Below are 13,967 nucleotides of genomic sequence, written 5' to 3'. Positions count from 1 at the left end.
AGATTACGTTTCTACAATGCTTTATTTACTTTATTACACTTATTCAGAACCGACTTTAATTACTAAGCACACAGCAAGTCTCTAGTTAGCATGCACTTTAACCGATCTGTTCAGTTCAACGCTTAAAACACAACCAACCCGTCATTGCCAGTTCCCCTGTATTTATATCCCAAAGTCTCCCTGTTCGAGAGTCCTCTAGAAAATGTCTGGCAACTCCTCGAATAGGTACAACGAACACACAGACGCACATTCGCACTAAGCGAACAACCAGACTCACATACATGGGGGATGATCAATGACGTAATTACAACAACAAATAAATGCAAGAAAAGAAGTAACAAACTAAACGATAATTACATGATTTTGGCAAAACAAACAAAAGAACATTAACAAAAGCTAATGTAACAACTAGAATGATGAAGAGAGTTCTACATGGTAGTTGTTGTTGCTTAAATAAAATAAGTGCGTAATAAAAAGTTACGTTACAATTCAAATTTTTAAATTAACGGAAATTAAACTAACCCAAGGATTACACATGCAAGTAACTTGCAGACAGTTGTGTATACAAATTATAGTCGAAACTTCAATTTTTTCGAACTGACACTTGCATGTGTAAACGTTCGGAAAAAATTGAAGTTACTTTTAAAGCACTTACATTGATTACTGACAAGGAAATTTTGTCGGCAGTGAGGTTGTTAGTTGGTGTGGCAGTGAATATGTGTGAGTGTATTTGTGTTTTTCGAACTGCCACTTGCATGTGTAAACGGGTGGTTAAACCTATCAGTTACATTCGTAACAATATAATACCCCTAACCACAGCAGTGTGTAGGGTTAATAATTTTAGATATGTACCAGTAACAATTATCTACATCTTTGAAAACTTACCGATATTAAAATATACCTTCAATAAGCTTCCAATTTAATGCAACCACAATTTCAGAATTCTCTGTAGGTAGGAGGTTTTCGGAAATATAATTTTGAATCTCATTTCAAAACAGAAATGTCAACACTTTTTATAACGTATGTCAATTACAAACCGTTTTCGACCATTTTCACACACCCCGTCGACCTATTAGTGTTTTTAATATTTATCTTTATTCAAGCACTTTTATAAAGGCTAATCATTTGGAAACCGTTTTTTCAAAAGTTTTCGTTTATTTTGTTGACGTATACACCACTTCCCGTATGTTTTTGACCGCCTCTATAGAACACATTTAGTGGTATTTTATAAAAAATGTCTTTCAATTTGGACTAATAAGAAAACGATACCGTTATTTATTCATTTCCAAAAATCACTTCAAGCATCAAACGATCTTAAACACAATATTGCACCAGCGATCATATACCAACGAAAAACACACGCACATACACGACCATTTAAAAAGAAACAAACTAACAAATATTTTATAGCAAATCAATTATTTTCAGAAAAACTGTTTATAAAATAAAAAGAAAAATCGCGCAAAACTACAGTTGTTCTTTAACGTTGTTATCTTTGGAGAACAGAGTTGCATAAAAAATGGCACTTGCTTGGTTGAATGGCATTTAAAAATTTAAAGGTGCTTTATGTTGTGTGATTATTAAAATAAAAAAATATGTGATACAAACAAATGGCGTTTGCATTAGAGATAACCTTCTTTATGAGGATTTTTTTGACGTTTGCTATATGTAATTGACATTTGAAACCCAGTCAGTCGGTTTATTAAATCAGGTTAAGTGCAAACGGAGAATAACAGTACGTTTACACATAATTGAATTTAGTTAATCCAGTGGGTTTCAATTGTCAAATCCATTGTGTATACGACAAAAATCCTCATAAAGGTGGTTAACCCGATAAAAACTCTAATGTAAGCATGTTGTAAGCCAAATTAATAGCCTGTTTATCTTATAGCTTTTTGCAGTCATAACCTTCTTTAGGAGGATTTACCCAATGGAATTGACATTGACAACCAACGGGGTTGATATAATCGGTGGTTATATGTAAACGTACTATAACATCCTGAACAATATCACTAAAATGTTAAAAAAACTGAATTACTAAATTAGAGAATCAACTCGAGGGGATCAACCGAAAAAATTCTTTTACAAACCCAATAATGATATCTAAAAAAGTATTGTGCCAGAAGATCATTTGGAAGCGCAATCTCAGTTCGGTTTACGTAAGAATCGTCTCCTCTTGCCTTGTAGCATTCCATATAACAATTAAAATTCCATATAAATATTTTTAATTGCTCATTTTATGTGTCTTGTTGTTATTTTTTTATTGACAAAAAATGGACAATAGATCTTTATTATTCTAACGAGTTCAAAGTCTTATAAATATAAGAAATATATATTTTGTTGTGGTTGAATGAATGCAGAAATAAGTATAAACAAAAGAAAAAAAATTCAAATAGAAATAAATATTCATACAGTTGCAGAAGCGTTAAATTCCAATAGAAAACTATACATGTGTATGACAATCGGGCGGGGGACTAGATACTATATTCAATGGCTTAGCAATTAAAGAAACAAAAACAGATCTTTGATGTAGTTATTGTTTTTTATAATGGAGAGATGCAATTTTTGTTTGGTTTTACTTTTCTTGATTCAATGAATTTATAAATTCTTCCAATTTTTCTTGAATTTGTCTTACTTTAACTGAAAAGAAAAGGGAGAAATCCACAATGAATTGAATAGGATTTTCTTGGAAATGTATTTAACTTACTTAATTCTTCTGCTAGAGTAACTCTTTTGCCCGTCAACAAGTGGGCTTTCTTTTCTTCATCTTCACTGAACTCGTCTAGAACTTCTTTGATTTCTTTGTCCAGTCTTCGAGCCTCACGATTTATAACCTGCTGGCGCAAAGCGTTTGCTGTAACGCGTATAACTTGTTGTATGCGCCAGAATAATACAACATCATTGCAATTTATCTGTTTTAAGGAATGTATGGAGAAACAAAATGTTAATGAGGGTTATGGGAAAATTATTATGTTATTTAACTTACATCACAATCTGCTCCTTGTTGACTATATAAATAATAAGCCTTACGACAGTCATTGGCTCTTTGCAGCGCTTGTTTAAGGAAGTGTCTGAAAAACAAACAAAAAAATAAACAATTTAATCTAAAAATCCAGTCTCTAAATAGTCTCTCTGAAACCATTTTTTTAAAAAAATTTTGTCTCTCTAAGTTTATTTAAAAAAAATCCACGATATTCGATAGCTTCTCTAAAAATGTTTTTTTTTTTTTAATCCACGAAATTCTATAGTCTCTCTAAAAATGTTTTTTAAAAATCCCCAAGATGTGATAGTCTCACAACAATTTTTTTATTAATCGCAGAGCTGTGATAGAGCTGAAAAATATTCTTTAAAAATGTAGGAGTCTGCATGGAAGCTTGAAAAATAATCTTTAAAAATGTAGGAGACTGGATGGTCTCTTGAAAAATATTCTTTAAAAATGTAGGAGCAGGGTTGGTCCCTTGAAAAATATTCTTTAAAAATGTAGGAGTCTAGATGGTCCCTTGAAAAATATTTTCAAGCTGTGTTTGTCGCCTGAAAAATATTCCTTTAAAAATCCACGAGCTGTGTTTGTCCCCTGAAAAATATTCCTTTAAAAATCCACGAGCTGTGTTGGTCAATTATAAAATATTCCTTTAAAAATCCACGAGCTGTGTTGGTCAATTATAAAATATTCTTAAAAAATCCACGAGCTGTGTTGGTCAATTATAAAATATTCTTAAAAAATATACGAGCTGTGTTGGTCCCTTGAATTTTTTTTAAATCCACGATCTGTGTTGGTCCCTTGAAAATTTTTCTTTAAAAATCCACCAGTTGTGTTGGTCCCTTGAGTAATATTTTCAAAAAACCACAAGCTGTGTTTGTCCCTTCAAAAATATTCTTTAAAAATCCACGAGCTGTGTTTGTCCCCTGAAAAATATTCTTTAAAAATCCACCAGTTGTGTTGGTCCCTTGAGTAATATTTTCAAGAATCGACAAGCTGTGTTTGTCCCTTGAATTTTTTTTTTTTAAATCCACGATCTGTGTTGGTCCCTTGAAAAATTTTCTTTAAAAATCCACCAGTTGTGTTGGTCCCTTGAGGAATATTTTCAAAAAAACACAAGCTGTGTTTGTCCCTTGAAAAGTATTCTTTAAAAATCCACGAGCTGTGTTTGTCCCCTGAAAAATATTCTTTAAAAATCCACCAGTTGTGTTGATCCCTTGAGTAATATTTTCATAAATCGACAAGCTGTGTTTGTCCCCTGAAAACCATTCCTTAAAAATCCACCAGTTGCGTTGGTCCCTTGAGTAATATTTTCAAAAATCAACAAGCTGTGTTTGTCCCTTGAAAAATATTCTTTAAAAATCCACCAGTTGTGTTGGTCCCTTGAGTAATATTTTCAAGAATCGACAAGCTGTGTTTGTCCCTTGAAACTTTTTTTTTTTTAAATCCACGAGCTGTGTTGGTCCCTTGAAAAATTTTCTTTAAAAATCCACCAGTTGTGTTGGTCCCTTGAGGAATATTTTCAAAAAACCACAAGCTGTGTTTGTCCCTTGAAAAATATTCTTTAAAAATCCACGAGCTGTGTTTGTCCCCTGAAAAATATTCTTTAAAAATCCACCAGCTGTGTTGGTCCCTTGAGTAATATTTTCAAAAATCGACAAGCTGTGTTTGTCCTTTGAATAATATTCTTTAAAAATCCACCAGCTGTGTTGGTCCCTTGAGTAATATTTTCAAAAATCGACAAGCTGTGTTGATCCCTTGAAAAATTTTCTTTAAAATCCACGAGCTTTGTTGATCCAAAATTTCAAATATTCTTTGAAAATCCACAAGGTGTCGTAATGCCTTGTCAAATATTCTTTAAAAATCCACGAGCTGTGTAGGTCCCCTGAAAAATATTCTTTTAATTCCACGAGCTGTGTTGTTCCCCTGAAAAATATTCTTTAAAAATCCACGAGATGTATTGGTCCCTTGAAAAATATTCTTTAACAATCCAAGATCTGTTTTGGTTCCTTTGAAAAATATTCTTTAAAAATCCACGGGCTGTTTGGTCACTTGGAAAATATTCTTTAAAAATCCATGAGCTGTGGTGGTCCCTTGAAAAATATTCTTTAGAAATCCACAGCTTGGCCCTTGAAAAATATTCTTTAGAAATCCACAGCTTGGTCCCCTGAAAAATATTCTTTAAAAATCCACGAGCTATGTTGGTCCCCTGAAAAGTATTCTTTAAAAATCCACGAGCTGTTATATTCCCTTGAAAATTTTTCTTTAAAATCCACGTGCTGGTTGGTCCTTCTTACAAAAATCTTTAAAAATCCACGAGCTATGTTAGTTCCTTAAAATATATTCTTTAATAAAAATCCACAAGTTGTGTACTTTAAAAACCACTGTCTCAAATAGAACCTCCGGAATTATTCTTAAAAAATCGACAATTTCGATATTTAGTAAAACGTTTACTTTCACACTTACCTTCTGTAAACTGGGAACCAAGTTTGTCTAATATAATCGGTATCTACTTCAATATTTTCTCTCTGCAGGTTCTTGCGTACCGTAGTCAATTCATCATATGACAATGTGGGCATATGTTTCTGAAAACAAAAATATTAGGTCATATGGTTGGTGTCATAGCTCCAAAAACCTACATCATCATTTTTAAGTATTTTGTCCAATTCATTTTTAACATGTCGTCTTTTATTTTGATCTTCTGTTAGAGATTTCCAATGTGTAATACGGGTAAATTGGCCAGGGCCAAACATTTCACTTAAAGTTTCTTCGGTTTGTGCCAGCTTTGCTTTGACAGAAGTTTCCAAAAATTTAACAGCCTGATCCCATTCACTTTTGTCGTGGACAAAACGATCTTCTAGAGTATTTAATTGGATTACACGTAGCATATCGATGGCTTTGTCTTCCCATGAATGGCGGCGTATTGATTCATCAACAACGGCTGCCTTTAGATTATCAAAAATGTCATCATGATCGGGAGATTTTTTCGCCTTTTCCATGAGAGTTATAAACTCTTTTTGCAAGGTTTCCCAACCTGGAAAAAAGAGAAAAATTAAAATGTGTGAGAGGAGCAAACGTGTAAGTTATGTTTTTCAAACTTACCGGCTTCCACAGATTTGGCGGGCAAAGCCTGTTCCGCCCACTGTCTTAGTTTAATATCCACCATGGTATTAAAGGAATCTTTGAGAGAAGTTTGTAAAAAATCGAATATTAGTATTGTAAAAGTAATATAGTGATCATGAGTTGTAAAAGCAATTATTGGTTTTTAAATGATAATGGAAATGAATGAAGCTGTGGATTGAGGGGTAATGGGATGCTTTCAATTTTTGTTCCAAAACATAATTGTTAAAAAGTCTGTACCAAATTAAGAAAATATTACGAATTAACATGCCGATCAAGATTTTGATTTGATTTAAGGATAAGTATAGAATTTAGAGACATGCCAAACAAGAGGGTGGATTTAAGCTTTTCGTAATAGAATATTATGTTGGTTATAAGAATATATAGTACAAATGATATGCTGGTTAAAGTAGACAAGTTCATTTAGCTGTATTCCAATAAAGGACATCAATATTGTCTTTTTTAAAACTGATAATCTATTATAATGGACTTGTCTTCTTTAACACCATATATCATCTTTTATATAAGACATGTTTAAATTATAATTATGTACAAACACTCATGGCAAAATGTTATAATTGCCAAACTATATAACTGTGCAATATAAACAATACTTTAACCTTCATCTCCTATAAGTATGTAAAAATCATCACTTTTTCTTCGAAAAAGAAAACTTGCTTTGGAAACAAAAAACAGAAACATGTGTGTTGGCCGAAGGACACATAACACAAACAAAGAAAAATGATAAAGAGAGTAAAGAGCGCAACTGGTTGGTAATAATGTTTCTGAGCCCTATTGCAAAACAAAGCTAACTTAAAAATACAATGTTATAATATTACTTTGAGAACCTGACTGAGCCGCCGGTAGATAAATATTTTCGAAAACATAATTCGATAATTTGTCCCATAGTTTATCGTTCAAGGCTTCTTCCCATTTTTTGGCTGAGATTTGTGATAGCGTTACAACCTCATCGAGTATTTCTCCCTTGGCTTTGTCAAAAAGTTCATCACGTCCAGATTCACGGAGTCTATAAAACAGAAGATTTGTATTTGTTTCATTTAGCGTAATAAGTAAATCAAAAGGAAGTTTTTTACCTTGGGAAATTATTTTTCCATTCAGTTTCCAAATTAAAACGTGTTGCCTTAAAAGCATCAGCCTGTTGTTCTATGGTTTCTCGTACCATTTTCCAAAAGCGATCGGAAACAGCTAAACTTAGATTACGGCTAGTAACCTGATGGGGCATTATCACACCACGACGTCTAAAGGAAAGTGGAATCATATTAATTAAGGCATTGTCCATTTTATTTAATGGAATACTAACTGAAATAATTTGGAATTCTTAAAGAACTCCTCTTCATAATGTCTAATGGCTTCTATGCTATCATCTTTGCGTCCTCGACCAGTTACGACGGCATAATAACCCAATGCCTTCATGGGGAATAATTTTCCAGAAAGAATTTTGCGAATCTGGAAAGGAAAAAGAAAAAAAGGAGTTAATTAAAAAACTAAGAATAATAGTAAATAATTTGTAATGATTTTTGAAGAATATATTTCAAGAAAATATCATTTTCTATCTCGAATATTTTTCGAGAGTTTATCACGGCTCGCGGAATTTTAAAGAAAACTTTTCTAGTGGCTTTCTAAAGAATATTTTTTAAGGGACCAACACAGCTCGTGGATTTTTAAAGAACATTTTTCTAGCGATCAACACAGCTCGTGGATTTTTAAAAATATTTTTCAAGGGACCAACACAGCTCGTGGATTTTTAAAGAACATTTTTCAAGGGACCAACACAGATCGTGGATTTTTAAAAATATTTTTCAAGGGACCAACACAGCTCGTGGATTTTTAAAAATATTTTTCAAGGGACCAACACAGCTCGTGGATTTTTAAAAATATTTTTAAAGGGACCAACACAGCTCGTGGATTTTTAAAAATATTTTTCAAGGCACCAACACAGCTCGTGGATTTTTAAAAATATTTTTAAGGGACCAACACAGCTCGTGGATTTTTAAAAATATTTTTCAAGGGACCAACACAGCTCGTGGATTTTTAAAAATATTTTTCAAGGGACCAACACAGCTCGTGGATTTTTAAAAATATTTTTCAAGAGACCAACACAGCTCGTGGATTTTTAAAAATATTTTTCAAAGGACCAACACAGCTCGTGGATTTTTAAAAATATTTTTCAAGGGACCAACACAGCTCGTGGATTTTTAAAAATATTTTTCAAGGGACCAACACAGCTCGTGGATTTTTAAAAATATTTTTCAAGGGACCAACACAGCTCGTGGATTTTTAAAAATATTTTTCAAGGGACCAACACAGCTCGTGGATTTTTAAAAATACTTTTCAAGGGACCAACACAGCTCGTGGACTTTTAAAAATATTTTTCAAGGGACCAACACAGCTCGAGGATTTTTAAAAATATTTTTCAAAGGACCAACACAGCTCGTGGATTTTTAAAAATATTTTTCAAGGTACCAACACAGCTCGTGGATTTTTAAAAATATTTTTCAAAGGACCAACACAGCTCGTGGATTTTTAAAAATATTTTTCAAAGGACCAACACAGCTCGTGGATTTTTAAAAAAAAATTTCAAGGGTCCAACACAGCTCGTGGATTTTTAAAAATATTTTTCAAGGGACCACCACAGCTCGTGGATTTTTAAAAATATTTTTCAAGGGACCAACACAGCTCGTGGATTTTTAAAAATATTTTTCAAGGGACCAACACAGCTCGTGGATTTTTAAAAATATTTTTCAAGGGACCAACACAGCTCGTGGATTTTTAAAAATATTTTTCAAGGGACCAACACAGCTCGTGGATTTTTAAAAATACTTTTCAAGGGACCAACACAGCTCGTGGACTTTTAAAAATATTTTTCAAGGGACCAACACAGCTCGTGGATTTTTAAAAATATTTTTCAAAGGACCAACACAGCTCGTGGATTTTTAAAAATATTTTTCAAGGGACCAACACAGCTCGTGGATTTTTAAAAATATTTTTCAAGGGACCAACACAGCTCGTGGATTTTTAAAAATATTTTTCAAGGGACTAACACAGCTCGTGGACTTTTAAAAATATTTTTCAAGGGACCAACACAGCTCGAGGATTTTTAAAAATATTTTTCAAAGGACCAACACAGCTCGTGGATTTTTAAAAATATTTTTCAAGGTACCAACACAGCTCGTGGATTTTTAAAAATATTTTTCAAAGGACCAACACAGCTCGTGGATTTTTAAAAAAAAATTTCAAGGGTCCAACACAGCTCGTGGATTTTTAAAAATATTTTTCAAGGGACCACCACAGCTCGTGGATTTTTAAAAATATTTTTCAAGGGACCAACATAGCTCGTGGATTTTTAAAAATATTTTTCAAGGGACCAACACAGCTCGTGGATTTTTAAAAATATTTTTCAAGGGACCAGCACAGCTCGTGGATTTTTAAAAATATTTTTCAAGGGACCAACACAGCTCGTGGATTTTTAAAAATATTTTTTAAAGGACCAACACAGCTCGTGGATTTTTAAAAATATTTTTCAAAGGACCAACACAGCTCGTGGATTTTTAAAAATATTTTTTAAAGGACCAACACAGCTCGTGGATTTTTAAAAATATTTTTCAAGGGACCAACACAGCTCGTGGATTTTTAAAAATATTTTTCAAGGGACCAACACAGCTAGTGGACTTTTAAAGAAAGGGAACAACATTTTCTTTTAAATTATATTTTTCCAAATAGACGGCCTTCGGCTGGGTATTTCAGACTTTCTCCTATGGACAGGTGCAAATTTTGGGAATGTGAACAAAATTTTCTTTTAAATTGTAAATTTTTCCAAGTAGTCGGCCATAGAATTTTCGGAATTTCAGAGGCTCATATCTCGGAAAGTATGGACTTGTGCAAGACAAAATGTATATCATTATACTGAGGGCCACAAGGACTATCTGTGATATATATATCATCAAGATCTAAACTCAACTTATTTTTAAATATATTTTTTAGGGTTGACTCAAAATCTAAGAAAGTTCCAAATTTTCAATGAATTTCTCATTGGAATCGAGCTTGATGATCAATGAATAATGCAAGTGAAAAAGGAAGCCGACGACGATTCGTACCCACACACCCACCACTATGTGACATGCATGTTTTGACTTTGGTAAAGTCTCCTCAGACATATCGGATATAGAGCGGCTTCGATGTCCTCGAACTTTTTTTCTTTCAAATGCATTTTGTTTTGTTTTTTACAACAACAATGGATTTTCCCATTTAGTTGTGCTTTCATGACAAACGCTTAGCGCTGCCTTTGAAAGTAATGAGTTTGGCTCTGAACGCTAACACGCCGTGACAACACTTTTTTCTTGTGTTTTTCAAGGACGTGGGTTCAAACCCCAGCCTGGCTCAGCTGATTTTATTTTTTATTTGAAAATTTTGCCTTTTTTAGGCGAAGATCATTTTTTTTAGTATTAATTTTTAATGAATTTCTCATTGGAATCGAGCTTGATGATCAATGAATAATGCAAGTGAAAAAGGAAGCCGACGACGATTCGAACCCACACACTCACCACTATGTGACATGCATGTTTCGACTTTGGTAAAGTCTCCTCAGACATATCGGATGTGGAGCGGCTTCGATGTCCTCGAACTTTTCTTTTTTCAAATGCGTTTTGTTTTTTTCGATTATGTGCAATTTCGTGGATTAAGACAAATTATAGAATCGTGTTGAAATTTTAATTGCGGTCAAACTATATTTTGACTCCGTTGCCTTACTTAAAAATCGCAGCTCTCGAGTCTCCGCTGGGAAATTTACACACTGCTTTCAAAACGGAAAAATGTTCCAACACGAACATGTAGCTGCTGTGTTGCCAGACCTTTTCCGAAACTTAGTTCTTTTATACTATCTGTTATATTGGTTTTTATGCTTACCCTATCTGGATCGGCCAATTCCTCAGCTAAATCCACTTTTGTAAGTACGAAAATGGTGCGACGTCCCAAGGGATCACACTGCATTACTAAATCGGTGACATTGCTGCGTTCAGCATCCACGGAGCCATCTTGAATACACAGAATTATGGCATTAGGATTGCTCATATAATGTTTGGTCATTTGGTGTATAGAATCTTTGGTATCCGAGGCCATATCCACGGTCATGGTCTGCAATAAGAAAAAAAATATTTTTTTAAAAAATCAAATAAAAATAAATATAAAAACATACCGAAATAATACCCGGTAAATCAACCAAAACCATGCGCTGCAGCCCTGGACCCTTGACAGTCATTGATATCACCTCATTGCTAACAGTTTTACCACCACGCACTGAGGCTCTCATACGGAATTCAACTTCACGTCGCAATTCGGAGAGATCAGATTCTTTGGTTAAATCATATTCCCGATCGGAATCACGAAATTGTGCAACGTGATATGGCCCCTCAGCAAGGGTAACTTTGACGGGGGCACGAGTCATCATTTCACCACTGCCACGAGGAAATATTCTTGCCTTTGCAATGGATTCTAATACTGATGTTTTACCACTACTTTGATCACCCACCACAACAACACGAGGCAAATGATCAGCCATTGAATAACTGGTATCATAGCCCGATAGTTCATCCAGCACCTCGGAATACATATCGATTAAAGATTTTTTGATTTTCTTTGTGCCTGACTTTTTCTGCTGCTTCAGTATGAGGAATTGTTGGCGTAATTCACGATTTTCCTTTTCCATTTTTTCCAATTCCTTTTGATATTTTATTTGGACATTCATGATTTCGGTTTGAAGGGTTTCCACTTGGGATTGTAGAGTTTCTGGAAAGAGAAACAAAATTATATGTGATACGTTTTGGAAAGCAGTATGCGTTGCAACTTACCATACTTGCGGCGACTGTCATCCTGTGATAAACCTAGGGCAGCAACTGTGGTCTTGGCTTTCAAATCATCTCTGGCTAAAAGTACAAAAGCGCAACAAAGTATTCTATTAAAACGTATCCAAACTTAGTACAAAAATAGATAGAGCAACAACTTCTCTCACTTTAAAAACAACAATCCATACATCTATAATTGTACTAAATATAGTTATAACAATTTTATAGAATACAAACAAAACGTACGTTCGACATTAGCCACCACTTGATAATCCGCTGCTTCGATGGCATCATCCAAACGACTATCAAACCATTTCCTCCATTCGTTTACCTTGTCCTCTCCGAGTTGTTTCAAACGTGGATCTATATGTGAAAACACAAAACCCTTATTGTAAGTTAGGCTTTTGGTTTTAGGGGGTGTGTTAGTTAATGTGAGTTTGCAAGATGTGGAAACCAAGAAACAATGTAAAAGTGATGAAGTGGTTTATAAACCTAAGACTACTCTTGAAAAACAAAAACTAAGGAATATGCTTTCATTCGATGATCGAAAGAAAAATGGGTTATTTACAACGGAAGCAACAAAAGTATGGCTAGATGCCGTATGAAACTAATCTATCACAAATAAAAACATATGAAAACGGACACTCCTTGGACTCCCTATATGCTACCATGAAAAAGAAATAGTAATGTGTTATTGATGGTAACAAAAACATGAAACCTACATCGATATATTGAAATAAATTGTATTAGCATTTAAAGTGAGAGATAGTAGTCCTCTTTCAAATATAAAAGATACATCATACAGCCACCCTTCTTCTTACACACTTACCAATTTCAATGACATCCTTAACGGCTCCACCAATTTCAATTAAGGTTTTTGAAAATTGACTCCATTTTTCACCCTGAGGCAAGGCCTCTTCCAGCCATTTGAGATCGGGTAAACCATCTTTCCAGTCTTCATATTTCTAGAATCACAACAACAAAATAAATATTATATAACTTCAAGCTCTGAATCACAGTTTTTCTTCCACAGCAACCACAACATACCTTATTTAAAGTCATGCCGCCTCCGATGGCTCCACCCAGCAGCAAATAACGCAGTTTTAAAGCACCACGTAGTACACGTACAACAAACATGCCGTAACCACGATTTGGTGGTATGGTCCAGCCCTTTGGACCGTGCGGAGCTAGAAAATCATTGCGATAATAATAGTGATGTTTACCGCCTTGTTGCTGCTGCTGATGGTTGTTGCTACCGCTAGCCCCACCATAACGATGATTTAATGTAGAGTATTGGGCATTGGAAGAAACCACAATTTTATTACACAAATAATTCACCCGTTTTGTTGTGTCGCTAAAGAAAGAAAAACAATGAAAGTGAAAACAAATTATTTATTATTTTCCTCAAACTATGAGATCAGTAAAAATGTTCTGGCGAAAAGAGAAAAAAATCTAATTGCCAAATTTGAGGGACAGTCAGTCTGCCAATCCCCAAATTTCATAACTCCCCAATGCAAAGAATTTTCATTCCTCAACTTACCGGTGTGCAATATGTTTTGTGGCCCTTAACATTGTGTTTTTTGAATGGTCAACAACTGTTCCTTGATCTCCTTTTAGCCTCTGGATGGTATTTTCAGTGTGACACAATGATTTTTCAAAGGAAAACAAATGTGGAAAAAATATTTTCCTCTTAAAGCAGCAACTGGGAGTGATGACATGAGACAGACCAAATGACAAAACCGTACGTCATTCACAACGAAGTGATAACAAAACTGTTATCAATCACTAGATGGCGCTTGACATGCCAGTTGATTTTGTATATTGTCATTTCGAGATGAATTCCCAACTGCTATTAGGCTGTAGATGGCGCCATAAAGGAAATACTTCTAATACAGGGGAAACAATTTTGGGAAACAATCTCACAATAAGCTACTAATATTTACTACGACAACCTTTTAGTGTCATGAAGAGTGCATGTTGCCACGAATTATATTCTTTAAAAATCCACG

At 34.2% G+C, this 13,967-nt stretch overlaps 1 protein-coding gene across 4 annotated transcripts; it reads right to left on the bottom strand.

The window, feature by feature from the left end:
• Positions 1 to 2,219: 2,219 nt before the first annotated feature.
• Opa1 (Opa1 mitochondrial dynamin like GTPase) lies at positions 2,220 to 13,738 on the bottom strand. Of its 4 annotated transcripts, none has more exons than XM_073954902.1 (16): positions 13,499 to 13,738; positions 13,006 to 13,312; positions 12,788 to 12,923; positions 12,205 to 12,321; positions 11,965 to 12,039; positions 11,313 to 11,902; positions 11,024 to 11,251; positions 7,422 to 7,567; positions 7,195 to 7,359; positions 6,940 to 7,127; positions 6,083 to 6,160; positions 5,620 to 6,014; positions 5,447 to 5,565; positions 2,987 to 3,071; positions 2,708 to 2,912; positions 2,220 to 2,640 (listed from the first exon to the last, which is right to left on the bottom strand). In XM_073954902.1, exons 1-16 carry the CDS (start codon positions 13,528 to 13,530, stop codon positions 2,576 to 2,578), a joined length of 2,931 nt encoding a protein of 976 aa, XP_073811003.1. In that variant the 5' UTR covers positions 13,531 to 13,738; the 3' UTR covers positions 2,220 to 2,575. The 4 variants fall into 4 exon arrangements, with proteins under 4 accessions (XP_073811003.1, XP_073811005.1, XP_073811007.1 ...); XM_073954904.1 differs by having other exon boundaries at positions 6,949 to 7,127; positions 13,499 to 13,735; XM_073954906.1 differs by lacking the exon at positions 12,205 to 12,321 and having other exon boundaries at positions 6,949 to 7,127; positions 13,499 to 13,735.
• Positions 13,739 to 13,967: the final 229 nt, after the last annotated feature.

This window comes from Musca autumnalis, unplaced genomic scaffold (assembly GCF_047663935.1).
Source record: "Musca autumnalis isolate F117 unplaced genomic scaffold, ASM4766393v1 scaffold_5, whole genome shotgun sequence".
In the NCBI taxonomy this organism is placed as follows: Eukaryota; Metazoa; Arthropoda; class Insecta; order Diptera; family Muscidae; genus Musca; species Musca autumnalis.
Note: the sequence above shows the minus strand (reverse complement) of the source record. Positions and strands in the feature narration are given on the sequence as shown.